Source organism: Tachysurus fulvidraco, chromosome 19 (assembly GCF_022655615.1).
Source record: "Tachysurus fulvidraco isolate hzauxx_2018 chromosome 19, HZAU_PFXX_2.0, whole genome shotgun sequence".
Taxonomy (NCBI): domain Eukaryota; kingdom Metazoa; phylum Chordata; class Actinopteri; order Siluriformes; family Bagridae; genus Tachysurus; species Tachysurus fulvidraco.
In genome coordinates this window covers 8,939,223-8,952,018 of record NC_062536.1, presented here as the reverse complement: position 1 = coordinate 8,952,018, position 12,796 = coordinate 8,939,223, and the positions used below count along the sequence as shown (strand labels likewise).

Below are 12,796 nucleotides of genomic sequence, written 5' to 3'. Positions count from 1 at the left end.
CCGTGAAAAAAGAAGAAAGAAATGTCTCTCTTACACACACACACACACACACATCACAACTAAATTTAAAATGAGTATTCTATTATAAGGTGCATGTGTAATTATAGATTTTGTAGTTAATTTCTACTTTGTTACTTAATTCAAGTCAATGCTCACGTTCATTCATCTACATACCGAACAGCCATAGCATTAAAAACGCTGACAGGTGAAGTGAATAACATTGATTACCTCATTAAAATAGCACTTGTCAAGCAGTGGGATATATTACACAGCAAGTGAACATTTAGTTCTCAAACTTCATTTGTTGGAAACGTAAAAAATGAGTTAGTGTAATACTGAGTTACTCTGACAAGGGCCAAACTGCAATGGCTACACAACTGGGTGCATGGGGTAGAGTGTATGAAGTAGTTAGTATCTGCAAAAAGTGGTCTAAGAAAAGACAACAGGTGAAGGTTAGGCTGTGGAATGTGTAGAATCTATCTTCTGCTAATGTATTGGTGCCAGATACCAAAGCACACCTTCAGAGGTGTTGTGTAGTCCATACCTCGACGTGTCAGAGATGATTTGGTAGCACAGGCAAGACCCCCGCAATACAAGGCAGGTGGTTTTAATATTACAGCTGATTGGTGTAGTTCTACTACTTTAACCATGTAACTTGTAGTATAGCATTAGCATTAACAAAGCTGAGCTACAGCTATTTATTCCATGAACTGTACATCTAGGCACACAAGCGCAGAGATTTTTGTCATTGATGGAAACATATTTTCACCTATACAGGTGTAATACAAGACTTGAGAGACAGATACACAGAGGAAAAGAATCTGTAGGATCACACAGTCAGTGCAGCAATCACAGCAGATTGGAGTGTGCTGTCCACCCACATACTCAGCTGAGCCTCCAGGGGAAGACACCAACCCACACACTCTCTCACATACCCAAACTAACAGCTCCCCATTTACACTCTCAGTCTGACCAGGCCATATTAGACTTCTTTTCCCTTCAGCTATTTATAGCTGTGTGCTCTTGTGACTCAGTTACTTGTGCATCTGTATGGAATAAAACACTGAATCTCTGACTTATTACATCATACGCAAACATTTACCACTCTGATATTTTGCAGGTAATTCCCTGTTGCTTGAATGCAAAGGACCATGACTGATAAAAAAAAAATAAAAAAAAAGCAACAGGTATGAATATTGTTGACATTTATAATACTGGCTATAAGATTTGAGTGCCATTTCATGGAGCTAATGTTCATCTGAAATTTTCTGTACAAAAAATGGCTATTAAAGCACAGGCAGCATGAATCGCTATTTCTGTCCTGTCAGAAGGTCCTGTCACCATGTTGATCTGGCAATGGCAAAAGCAGAAAGAGATGACTAGTTGTTCAAAAACCAATTCCACTTGGACATGCTATCCCCATCCCAGACAGCAGCTATTGCCAAGTTTTCAGATAGGTTTTCTCCAATTCTCAATGAGAGCACAAACCTCATTAAGACTGCCAACAGTCAGCCATACTGCTTGCTTAATCACAAAAGAAAAGTCATTTAGAAAGTCTATTTATGTGTATATTTCTGCAAGCTGAATGCTCTCTCAAAATTTGATACCTATCCAAAGTTTTACACTGATGAGCTCTGGAACAGACTCTGCAATGACTCATGTTTATTCAACTTTGGATATGACCAATGAACAAATGTCTTTCTCTACACTATTTGTTTTTTTTCCACAAATCTATTACTCTTCCATTCAGAAAGTTAGACAGTTAGTCTCTTTTTTAACAACTACTGAACCATGTGCCACAATACAAAATGTATTTCATATATATTTGGTCTTATCATTAATCTACAGCAACATTTAGCAGCATTATATGTAAATTTAGATGATCCAACCTCAAGGAAATCCTTTAGATCATCCAGCCTCAAGGCGGAGCTAGTGAAGTGTACAAATGAATAGATGGAGATATGGTATTTGGGCTTCTGTGTGGTCCATGGGCAGGTTTATCACCAAATTTATGAGATTGCAATGACTGCATCCTGCCCATGACCCAAGACCAAACACACACACACACACACACACACACACACACACACACACACACACACACACACACACACACACACACAAACTGTACTTACAGATCAAACCGAAGGTTCTGTCTCTCTTCGAAGAAGTAGTCCAGAATGAACTTGCGCACAAAGTCTGGGTTTAGCGTGTTATCTATGACTTCTGTCCTCCCAAACTGAAAAACAATAATAAAATAACAGTCAGTGACCTAAGTCATTTTGCTGAACCCATTAAAAATCATTCTTTACTATAAGATCTCCTAGAATGAAGAGTATTTTTTGGTTAATGTATCTCAATGTACTTTATCACAAGAGTTTCATCTTCCAAGAGATGAGGACAGAATCTAAACCGATAGAGCTGTATAAATATTAAAACAGTATGCAAGAAGTCAGTATGTCTTTGAGGAGCAATGAACATGTTGATGGTATTTTTCTTCTCCAAGAAATAGTGCAGACAAATTAACATGCCTTTTGTAAGAAAAAGTGAAGCACTAGCAAAATAGGTTCCTCAGATGCAGACATGTTGGGTGTTGAAGGCTAAAATTGGTCATTTCTGACCTAGTGTCGTTTGACAACACACTAGCAATGTAACTGAAGAGGCCCACCTAATAATGGCAAGTAGTTATTTTAGTTGTGCATATGTGATTGCACAGTGACACAATTCAGGCTGCTGACTATATATAAAAAGCACTGCAAAACAGTTTAGTCAGTAAAAATGCCAATTCCTAGCCTGTCATTTGAATTGTTATTCTTGTAAATCATGGTACATGCATAGAAAATTGCTGTGGCATTTAGTTTTTGCTTTTTTTGTAGGTGGTGCACTTACTATGGCCTAACAGTCCAGATAAATGCTGGAGTGGCACTGTCATCCTCCCACATCATCTAGCAAAAAGCATGGAACATAGGTTTTCTGCAACACTGACAAAAGCTGCCTCTTATCTACAATTAGATAATATCTCTTACTCACAAGCAGTCTACAATTTTTTTTGCCCCACCTGTATCCCATGCTCTTTACTGTACAATTAGCTTTCATAGTAAATAAGTTGCAGTTGTATTGTATTTCACAGTTGCCACATTTCCAGGAATTGAATAGACCATGCCCACATTCCAACTGCATCTTCTCCAGGTGAGTGCCTTATGAATTAAGTTGATTTATGTCTCATTATCTCTGTGTATATGCACTCCTTATCTTCTCTTTCATGAGTTATTTCTTTGCTTTCACTACTTAGCCTTTTGACATTCATGTTTAAGTCTGTGTTTTGGTTCATGGCTCTTTGTATTGCCTTATTTTGCTTTGGTCAGTAGTCTTCTTACTGTTTTTACCAATTCCTGGTCATTTTTTTGCATTGTGTCATTATCCTTAGTAAATCTTATTGTTATTTTTAACCGGTGTACACATTTGCTAGTCTGGTGTAAGTGCAAATCTTATTTTCTGTCTTGACATGTGTAGTATTATAATGTTACTGTATAACATGAGTGTGTGCTTTTGTTTTGATTCGATTTGGTCTGAGTGATGGCCACACTATAGCAAATCAAATTCCAAGCATTCACACATAAGTGTGTGTGTGTGTGTGTGTGTGTGTGTGTGTGTGTGTGTGTGTGTGTGTGTGTGTGTGTGTGTGTGATCTTGATAAACGAGCTAAACAAAAAAAAAACAACAACCTGCATACTGATTATTATGGAAAACTGCTATAGTGCTATATATATACTGCTATATATATACACATAAATGCCTACAGAGAGTCTTTATAATGTAATATAAAACATATCAGTCTTCAAATAAAGTCAATCTGATTGATATTATGGTTTATACCAAACCTGTTGAGATGTCATTAATATGTAAATGTAGTATGTTTAAAGATCACATTCCACTAACATTTTACACTTCAATCTTATTGTCATTACTTTATTCTAAATATCAAATTAAAATTTTCACATAAATCAAATTTAAAATTATCACATGCACAATGATACACAGTACAACATGTGGCCTGTAACTGTCCTTGATATAAATATAGCCAATTACAATAAGGTATAGAATAAAGTAAAGGAATAAACATTAGACACAAATATAATAAGCCATTACTTTTAAAATAATAATTATATAATTAAAGAAATACAGTGAGGTCCATAAATATTGGGACATCGACACAATTCTAACATTTTTGGCTCTATACACCAACACAATGGATTTGAAATGAAACGAAAAAGTTGTGCTTTAACTGCAGACTGTCAGCTTTAAAGAAGATCAGAAAATGCAAATTTTTGGTCAAAAAAGTACTGAAGATGCTAAGCCGGCGGGTCAACGTATTTTTAGGCGAAAATTTACCCCAAATCCAATTCTCATGTTAGAATTGTGTCGATGTCCCAATATTTATGGATCTGACTGTAAATATAACAAAAATAGAGGTAATGACTGAATATGGTGAAGTGATGCAGTATATTAACATAATGTCTAATACATATAGTTAAAGTGCACAATAACAATATAGCATCTCTCATATAAAAGGCCACAAAACTATCACTTGTTTAAAAAAGGATCTGTGGTATATAAATGTGACTATATATTTGTACCTTGGGCAAATTTAAAGCAAATCCTATGCATGACCACATCACTATCTGTTTTCATACCTAATTAGTAAGGTAATTATACATTGTTGAAGCTGGCTAACAGAATAATTAACCATGCCATGATATGATATTAACCATGTGAACAATTATGCCATGATACCTAATTATTAATCAACAGCTGTAAATCTGTTAGGCAGCAAAATCTTGTAATGGTTTACATTTCATCACAAGCTTGGTGAAGAGAAAAATACATTCCACTAATATTTCATGTTTTAGGCAAACCTTTGGTTAAGGTACCCTTTGTAGCTCAGTATGAAATTACGGAAGACAACATCGTGTGTTAACAGTGATAAACATTTCACAGCAGCATCTTTTCATTCATTCATTCATTTTCTACCGCTTATCCGAACTACTCAGGTCACGGGGAGCCTGTGCTCAGCCATCATCGGGCCTGGACGGAGTGGAAACCCATCGCAGGGCACACACACACACACACACACACACACACACACACACACACACACACACACACACACTCTCATTCACTCATGCAATCATACACTACGGACAATTGCAATTACACACTACGAACACTACAGACACACTACGGACTACCATGCATGTCTTTGGACTGGGGGAGGAAACCGGAGTACCCAGAGGAAACCCCCAAGGCAGGGGAAGAACATGCAAACTCCACACACACACAAGACGGAGGCAGGAATCGAACTTCCAACCCTGGAGGTGTGAGGCAAACGTGCTAACCACTAAGCCACCGTGCCCCCTACAGCAGCATCTTATATCTGGAAAATCCAGTACTAATTTTGTGAAATTGTCTCTTCTCAAATGACATAGTCTGTTTTGCACAAGGCTGTATGACTCCCAGTGCACATTATTCATCAAATAGATGTATGATATTGCAGCTTAATCATTTTATTCTCTAGATGTCATGACATCGGTTGTACTTACAAAGGAGGCTACGAAGTGGCAGACTTCTTCAGACATCTTAATCATTTAGATAATGCTAAGAATATTTATATTTATTCTCATTTGAGTAATTGATTGAGATTCATCTATTTCTGGCATGGTTAATAATTCAGTTGAGAAGCTAACGGTGCATATGGTGCCCATGAGTAAACACTGACCTCCCTCCATTCCTTGTTGCCGATGCCTTGGGTGTACAGCACACAGACTGCAAGAAGAACAGATTTACAGTTAAAAATTAACAGTTTAAATGTTTAAATGACCACAACAACATCTAATGAGTGAGTCAAAATTATAGTTATATGGAACAGTCTTAAACGTTTTCTCGCGTGTCATATATACTGTACTGTAATTAATACACCATGAAGAAAGTCTATTCCAACAGATGGGCTGCAGCCTAAATGTGCCCCTTTACCATGTTTGAACATTGCACCAGACTGCTGCAAATTAATATAAGAATGATCAGCTTGATGGCCTTTCAGAACAGACACATTTCTTAAAAAAACTTATATTTATTTTTATATTAATATTTGAAATATCTGAAAAATAATTTTCAATTAGAACATTTGTTCTTGCTTAATAGGTGATTTTTTTCTCCTATATTAAATAAACAAGAAGTCAAAGGGGAATAACACTATAATGTGATCATATAAAATAAAGAGACTTAAAAACAATTAAAATGAGAGAATGGAATAATGCATTAAATCATCCCAAATAAATAAATAAATAAATAAATAAATAAATAAATAAATAAATAAATCAGAGCAGCTTTTACGATTTGAAGCTGTTAGCACTGGCCAGTATATAACTTTCCACTATATTCAATTAAATGATTCTGAAGTGCCTGAGAGAGCTAAAATTCCTTTTTGCCCAAGGAGCTTTATGAAAGAACTAGGTGAAAGCATAAAGCCAGAGCCATTTCTGACTCTGATCAAATTTGTGTAACAGAAGAACAACAGATGTTGCATTGAGAATGAACTATAAATATGCATGGAATGTGCACTGAATAATCTGTATTTTTATCAGCCAAACATCTTAACTGTGAGCCAACGACTGCCCACTGGCATGTTGTGTTAATCCTTAGAGACTGGAGCAGCAGCAATCAGCATTAACAAGACTGGGGCTCAGCACAAATGCCCAGTCTCATGAATGTACAACCAGAAATCTTATGCTCTTGTTTAGCAGGTTCTCAAAACATCTGCCGTAATATCTATGCTCTCTATGAGAACAACTCCCTTGCTCTTTCACTGCTTCTTTTAGTTCTATTGTTAGAACTTGCACCTGTTTCACCTACAGTTCACTTATGTACTCGATGTCTCTCTTTGTCCTTTTCCTAATCTGGCTAATATAATCACATGATCTGAGACTCTGTGGCTGACTTGTACAACCCTATGCCCACTTGTATTCAATACAAACAGTGAACTATTTACACAAGAATGTCCATACGGGGAATTTCCACAACTCAAAGAAACCCTCGCATTCATAGGTGTAATACTGAAATAAAATAAAGCACAGAAGTATTCTTTAATAAAGAAATGTTTACATTAGTTTAACTAAAACTGAACTAGCACTGTGCTAATTCCTCCTCTGAAGTACAGTATATAATGCTACTCTAAAACAGCAGTTCCCAAACTGGGGGTCGCGACGCCCCGGCGGGGCCACGGAGTGGGGGTCGGGGGGTCGCGAGATGACTTCCAGAATATTTATTTATTTATTTATTTATTTATTTAATAAGTTAAAAAAGGTTGTAATTATGTCCCTTTTGGATCACTTTCATAAGTATTTCCTTGAAGGAGACGCTCCTGACCAATATGACTGGATAAGGTCACCATTCAATGTAACCACAGCCATCATCTGGCGTAAGATACGAAAGATGCGCTGATAGAACTTTCAACCGATCGAACCCTGAGGATGGCGTTTGACGGCAAGATGCTGGATGAGTTCTGGGTTTCTATCGCGCTGGAATATCCAGAGTTGTCGAAAGCCGCATTGGATGTACTCCTGCAATTTGGCTCAACGTATTTATGTGAAAAGACATTCTCCGCACTGACATTACATTTATTCTACATTAAGAATAAACATAGGTCACAGCTTAACGTGGAACGATGATCTGCGGGTGGCAATCTCCTGCTTTGGACCTGCTTTGCTCCACGCACAGTGCCCATCCATCACATTAGGCGTTTTTTGTGAATACATTTACAATTACAGTACAATTACACATGAAGTTGTAATTGTTGGGGGAGGGGGTCGTTTTGGGGGTTCGCTGGCCGTCAACAGTCTAATACTTGGGGTCGCGGTCTGAAAAGTTTGGGAACCCCTGCTCTAAAACGACAAAAGATGAGTTTAAGAAGCTACAAACAACTGCTTCAGAAATATTTTGCAGCAAACTAAAGCTAGCTGTTAGTTTTATAGAATAATTTGCATAACAACTGCTTTAAATTGATACATGTGGAAAAAAAAAGATTTTAAAATGGCTTAGCAAAGACACATTAGCTAACAGTGAGCAAGCTAACATGGGTGGAGTTTTTGCATTTTATCTATTGGTTAGTACATAGTATAATTGCCTATTTTGGTGTCCATAGTTGTTTAATTGTTAACTTTATTAATATTGACCAAATCTGGAATCCTCAATTTCAAAATATGCTTAATATCAGCTAAATTACTAAAAGCTTGACTGAGGTAATAGCGGTGAGAAACTGTCATATGATAGGACTTGAAATTAAGGTGGGCCTGTGATCGATTAACTGCTGTCCAATTCTGACAAGAGTTCCATTCAATGCATGTGTCAATTATGCATGAAATCAACACTATTAAAATTCAGTGACTTAGGACTGCCAATAATGAACACAAATAAAAAGAAGAGCTAAAGATAAAAAGAGACATAGAGAAATTGAAATAAAGCTACTGGAATGTCCAAATAAGCCTGAAAGGCAGAAAAACAGACAGCAAGATAAATGGGCTGAAAGGAAAAGAAAGTGAAAGTGGACAGAAAAAGAGACGAGCACCATGAGGCATTCCATCAAATGAAAGAACAAAGGACAACAAAAAGGCAAAAGAGTGTGTGTCAGGGAAGTCACAAAGACTTTATCCTTGGTATCAGGCCAAAGCCCAAAGGCAGACTGCTGATGCTCCACTTTTCACACTACATGTCTGAAAGCTTTCACAGATTTGTGAGAGTCTGTTGAAGACCATGCAATTCCAAAAATAGATATTAATGCTTCTCGGTGCTCAGCTATTACATCTGATAGGGCTCCATTTTTGAAGTCTTGTATGAATTGTGTGAGCTACAACATTGACCTCTACTCAGTGTACTGAGTCAAATTATAAATAGTTCAGAGATTATGGTAATCGTTTGACAAACATGTAGCAGTAACGAAGATGATATCTAAAGAAACAAATTTCTATCCCAAGTCCTAGACACTTGCTCTTTTTCTTCTCTGGAAGATAAGCAGCTCAATAGAGGATGATGAGCCAGAACTGAAAACACATGCCATGGAAAGACCGTTGTTCAGAAGTATGTCTGGAGGAATCTCTTTATATCTCTCTGTCTCCCTGATTTTATGCCCCATCTGTCTCTCTCTCTCTCTCTCTCTCTCTCTCTCTCTCTCTCTCTCTCTCTCTCTCTCTCTCTCTCTCTGCATATGTACCCTGCTGTATTGATAAATAGCAGACAGACAATTAGAACAAAGCAGTTTCAGACTATTAGGGCAGAAGGAGCATGCATTAGCTAATTCTCAGGCTGAGAGCTTCCTGATTAACCCACAAATCAAAGAGATTCATTAGTCAGAGATGCGTAAATAATCAATAACAATGGCTGTGATTCTCCAAAAATGAAGCTCATTAAAGATACAGAAACCAAGAGCTCAAGACCAAACTGCCATGTTGCAGTAATTAATGGGTTTCCACAGTTTCTCTTTGGTCAAATTGTTCATTAATACAAGCCAAATATTGATAATCCATATGGCAATACATACAGAACATATTTGGCCTTTATATAAAAAAGAAAAGTTTATTAATGTTTATTATTAAAACTGTATTTATGTTGTTGTTTTTTTAATTTTGCCATCAGTTCATAAAATTCTTCTTTTACACCAAATGTATTTATATTTGTGTCTGCTTATTTATATTACTTTTCTTATCAGTAATTTGTTTGCACAAATATTCGTTACTAATATCTTTTAATTTTAGATTATTTAAAACGAATCCAATTACCATTATTTTACCATTACCATTAATTATAAAGAATATTATACCTTATTCTTTATAATTATGAAAGTGTTATTAAAATCCTCATATTGTTACATTAAAATGCATGATTTGGCTCAATAAAAATATTCTGTTCATAAACAGCTTCAAAAAATAACTACAATCACACATTAATGTGAATGTGAATGCAAAATTATAGAACTATATAAATTCAGTCATGAAATTATAAATTCAGTCATGGATTAGACAGATTAGAGATAAGATGATAAATTGTAGATAGGGAGCAGATAGAAAATACACTGTGTACCAGTAACAGGATAAATAATGATCATATTCACATGAAAGCCAGCCACTTCATGCCCTCTATGGTCTATGTCTGATATCTAAGGCTGAGCTTGCATGAATCGTTTAATTTCTGTGCAAGACAAATATCGCCATAAATTGGCCGCCCACTTTGTTTCTATATCTGCAGGCCTCACCACATGCACATCAAGATTAGTCACTGGGGCTCAAAGTACACTTCACACAATCAGTGAACAAATAAACAAAAAAGTTCAGTGACTCATTTAGGAATTGTGTAAGGTTTTTTTTATGGATTCCTGGGATTATATGAGCAGTCAGGTGTTGTTGCTGTCATAGAGATCATGGCTGATTACTGGATATGTCTGCTGGAGTGTGTGTGTGTGTGTGTGTGTGTGTGTGTGTGTGTGTGTGTGTGTGTGTGTGTGTGTGTGTGTGTGTGTGTGTGTAGTACAAGGTTATATTTGAAACAGACAGAGTTTTTAGAGAAAAAAGGAAGTAAAATAGTAAAATGAGAAAATGTGTAGTCTTACTTGGATCTGATTTGGAGAAAGTGTCCCTGTCGAGCAGGTTTCTGTAAAAGGAAAAAAAGAGGTAACATTTAAGATTACATAAGAATTGCAGCATAACAAAAATGTGTGTGTGTGTGTGTGTGTGTGTGTGTGTGTGTGTGTGTGTGTGTGTGTGTGTGTGTGTGTGTGTGTGTGAGACAGTTAAAGGTTTGGAAGGCAATGCTTTGCCTGATAAAAGAGAAAAGAGCTGTTGAGATCCAACTCACTGTATATTGTACTCATCATTTAATCGTGTCTCCTGGCCTTCACAATCTAATTACCTGAGATTAGGACAGGAGAGAGCAGCCGTGAAACATTACACGAGTCTCAAGGGTGAACCGCGATATACACACACTCACACACATACCTTAACAGCCATCATAATATGCGTGAGCACACACACGCACACACACAACACACAAATACACACACAGCACACAATATTACACTCCCATAAAAGTACTTGCAGTGGTGCAGAACAATCTGATTTCTCTGAAACACAGAAAGATATCAAGCTCCCTCATAAACACAACCCTGGCCTGGCATTCTGTGTGTGTGTGTGTGTGTGTGTGTGTGTGTGTGTGTGTGTGTGTGTGTGTGTGTGTGTGTGTGTGTGTGTGTCTGTGTCTGTGTGTGAGAGAGAGAGAGAGAGAGAGAGAGAGAGAGAGAGAGAGAGAGAAAGAGAGTATGTGTGAGTGTGTGATGTCTTCCCACCCTGTGGGTTAGTACATGAGGCATTCGTGCTAACAGGCTTCTGGCACTGCGGGAGCAGAGGTGGTGACTAAATGAGGAGACAGATCTCTGTTTGGTCCTGATTCGGCCCCAGCTAGGTGAGGGCATCCATTATGAGCATCTACATTTACTCAGCACAATAGTATCATATAATGTGCTTAACAATGTTGACTGTAGACAGCAGAAACACTTTAAAGGCCGTTTTTCTACTTGAAATTGTATAAAGCCCAACAGTTACTGCACACATTTCCAACACTGAATCAGCTGTGATGCTGGAGGCACACTGCAGGAACATAATACATTTAAAAGCCATTTTACTTGATTTCTAGCAATTGGCACTAGAGAAGAAATAGGCCCAAGCTGCAATGTGCCATGCATCAATTCTAACGAACCCTGTCAGACTGGTGGGGCTGCTGATGGGACAAAAAAAATCAATATTGTGTTAACATCATTCTCATTTTTTCCTCAGGAAAGTTGACATGTTGGGATAATTAATGCACCCCAGGTCGTCAACTTGACACATTTCCTCATGCTGTTTAAATGTATTTTAGAGCTGTATTATTTGTTGTATTATTCATCCATACATTCATTTTCTACCGCTTATCTGAACTACCTCTGGTCACGGGGAGCCTGTGCCTCAGGCGTCATCGGGCATCAAGGCAGGATACACCCTGGACGGAGTGCCAACCCATCGTAGGGCACACACACTCTCTTTGTTGTATTATTTAGTATGCAACTCATTTTTTTTTGTTGAAGACATATAAAGTGACAACTTTAAAACTCTAAGCTCTAGTAGATCTCAACAGAGCCAGTTGGTGTGTGTGAATACAGCAGGTGGATTTGATCAGCTCTGGTGCAATGCATCAATGTACCTTCTGACTAGTTTTTATGTGTAATGGTATAGTCTGTAAATTTGCAAACTGTTTTCTGTAATGTGCTGTTACTTTCACACCTTTTGCTCGGTCAGGTGGTTTTAGTTTGGTGTCATTCTGTATGCAACTGAACAAAAAATAAATAAATAAAAAACAGAAAAATACAGTATTGTCTGAGGTTTGTGTAGGGCAGAAAAGGGCAGATTCACCTAAAATGTTTTTTTTTGTTGTTGGTTAGAAATACAGGGCCACAAAAAAAGAACAAAAAAAGGGAGCCCCAAAAAAACAAAACAAATCTTTACCAAGTGTGCCCAGAAATCACAAAAATCAACCTTTTTATGCGTACATGAGCTCACAGATTACTGTGATTGGCTGGTGTCACTGAGAGAGACAAGGAAGAAAGAGTATGCCATTCCTCTGCCAATTTTGCCACAAATTACATTCAAACTATCAATCTCCCAACAATAGGGTGAACACTTTTCTGATGCACCACTTGGTATGCTAAAATTTTCTGAAATGT

The 12,796-nt window shown here is 37.3% G+C and overlaps 1 protein-coding gene across 1 annotated transcript in view; it reads right to left on the bottom strand.

Annotated features, from left to right (window-relative positions):
• LOC113645880 (copine-8) overlaps positions 1–12,796 on the bottom strand; it is a 103,729-nt gene that overhangs the window by 67,333 nt on the left and 23,600 nt on the right. The window contains exons 2-4 of the mRNA XM_027151820.2: positions 10,655–10,695; positions 5,777–5,823; positions 2,136–2,239 (exon numbers count right to left, since the gene is read on the bottom strand). Coding sequence (XP_027007621.1) covers positions 2,136–2,239; positions 5,777–5,823; positions 10,655–10,695 — 192 coding nt within the window. The remainder of the gene's footprint in view (positions 1–2,135; positions 2,240–5,776; positions 5,824–10,654; positions 10,696–12,796) is intronic.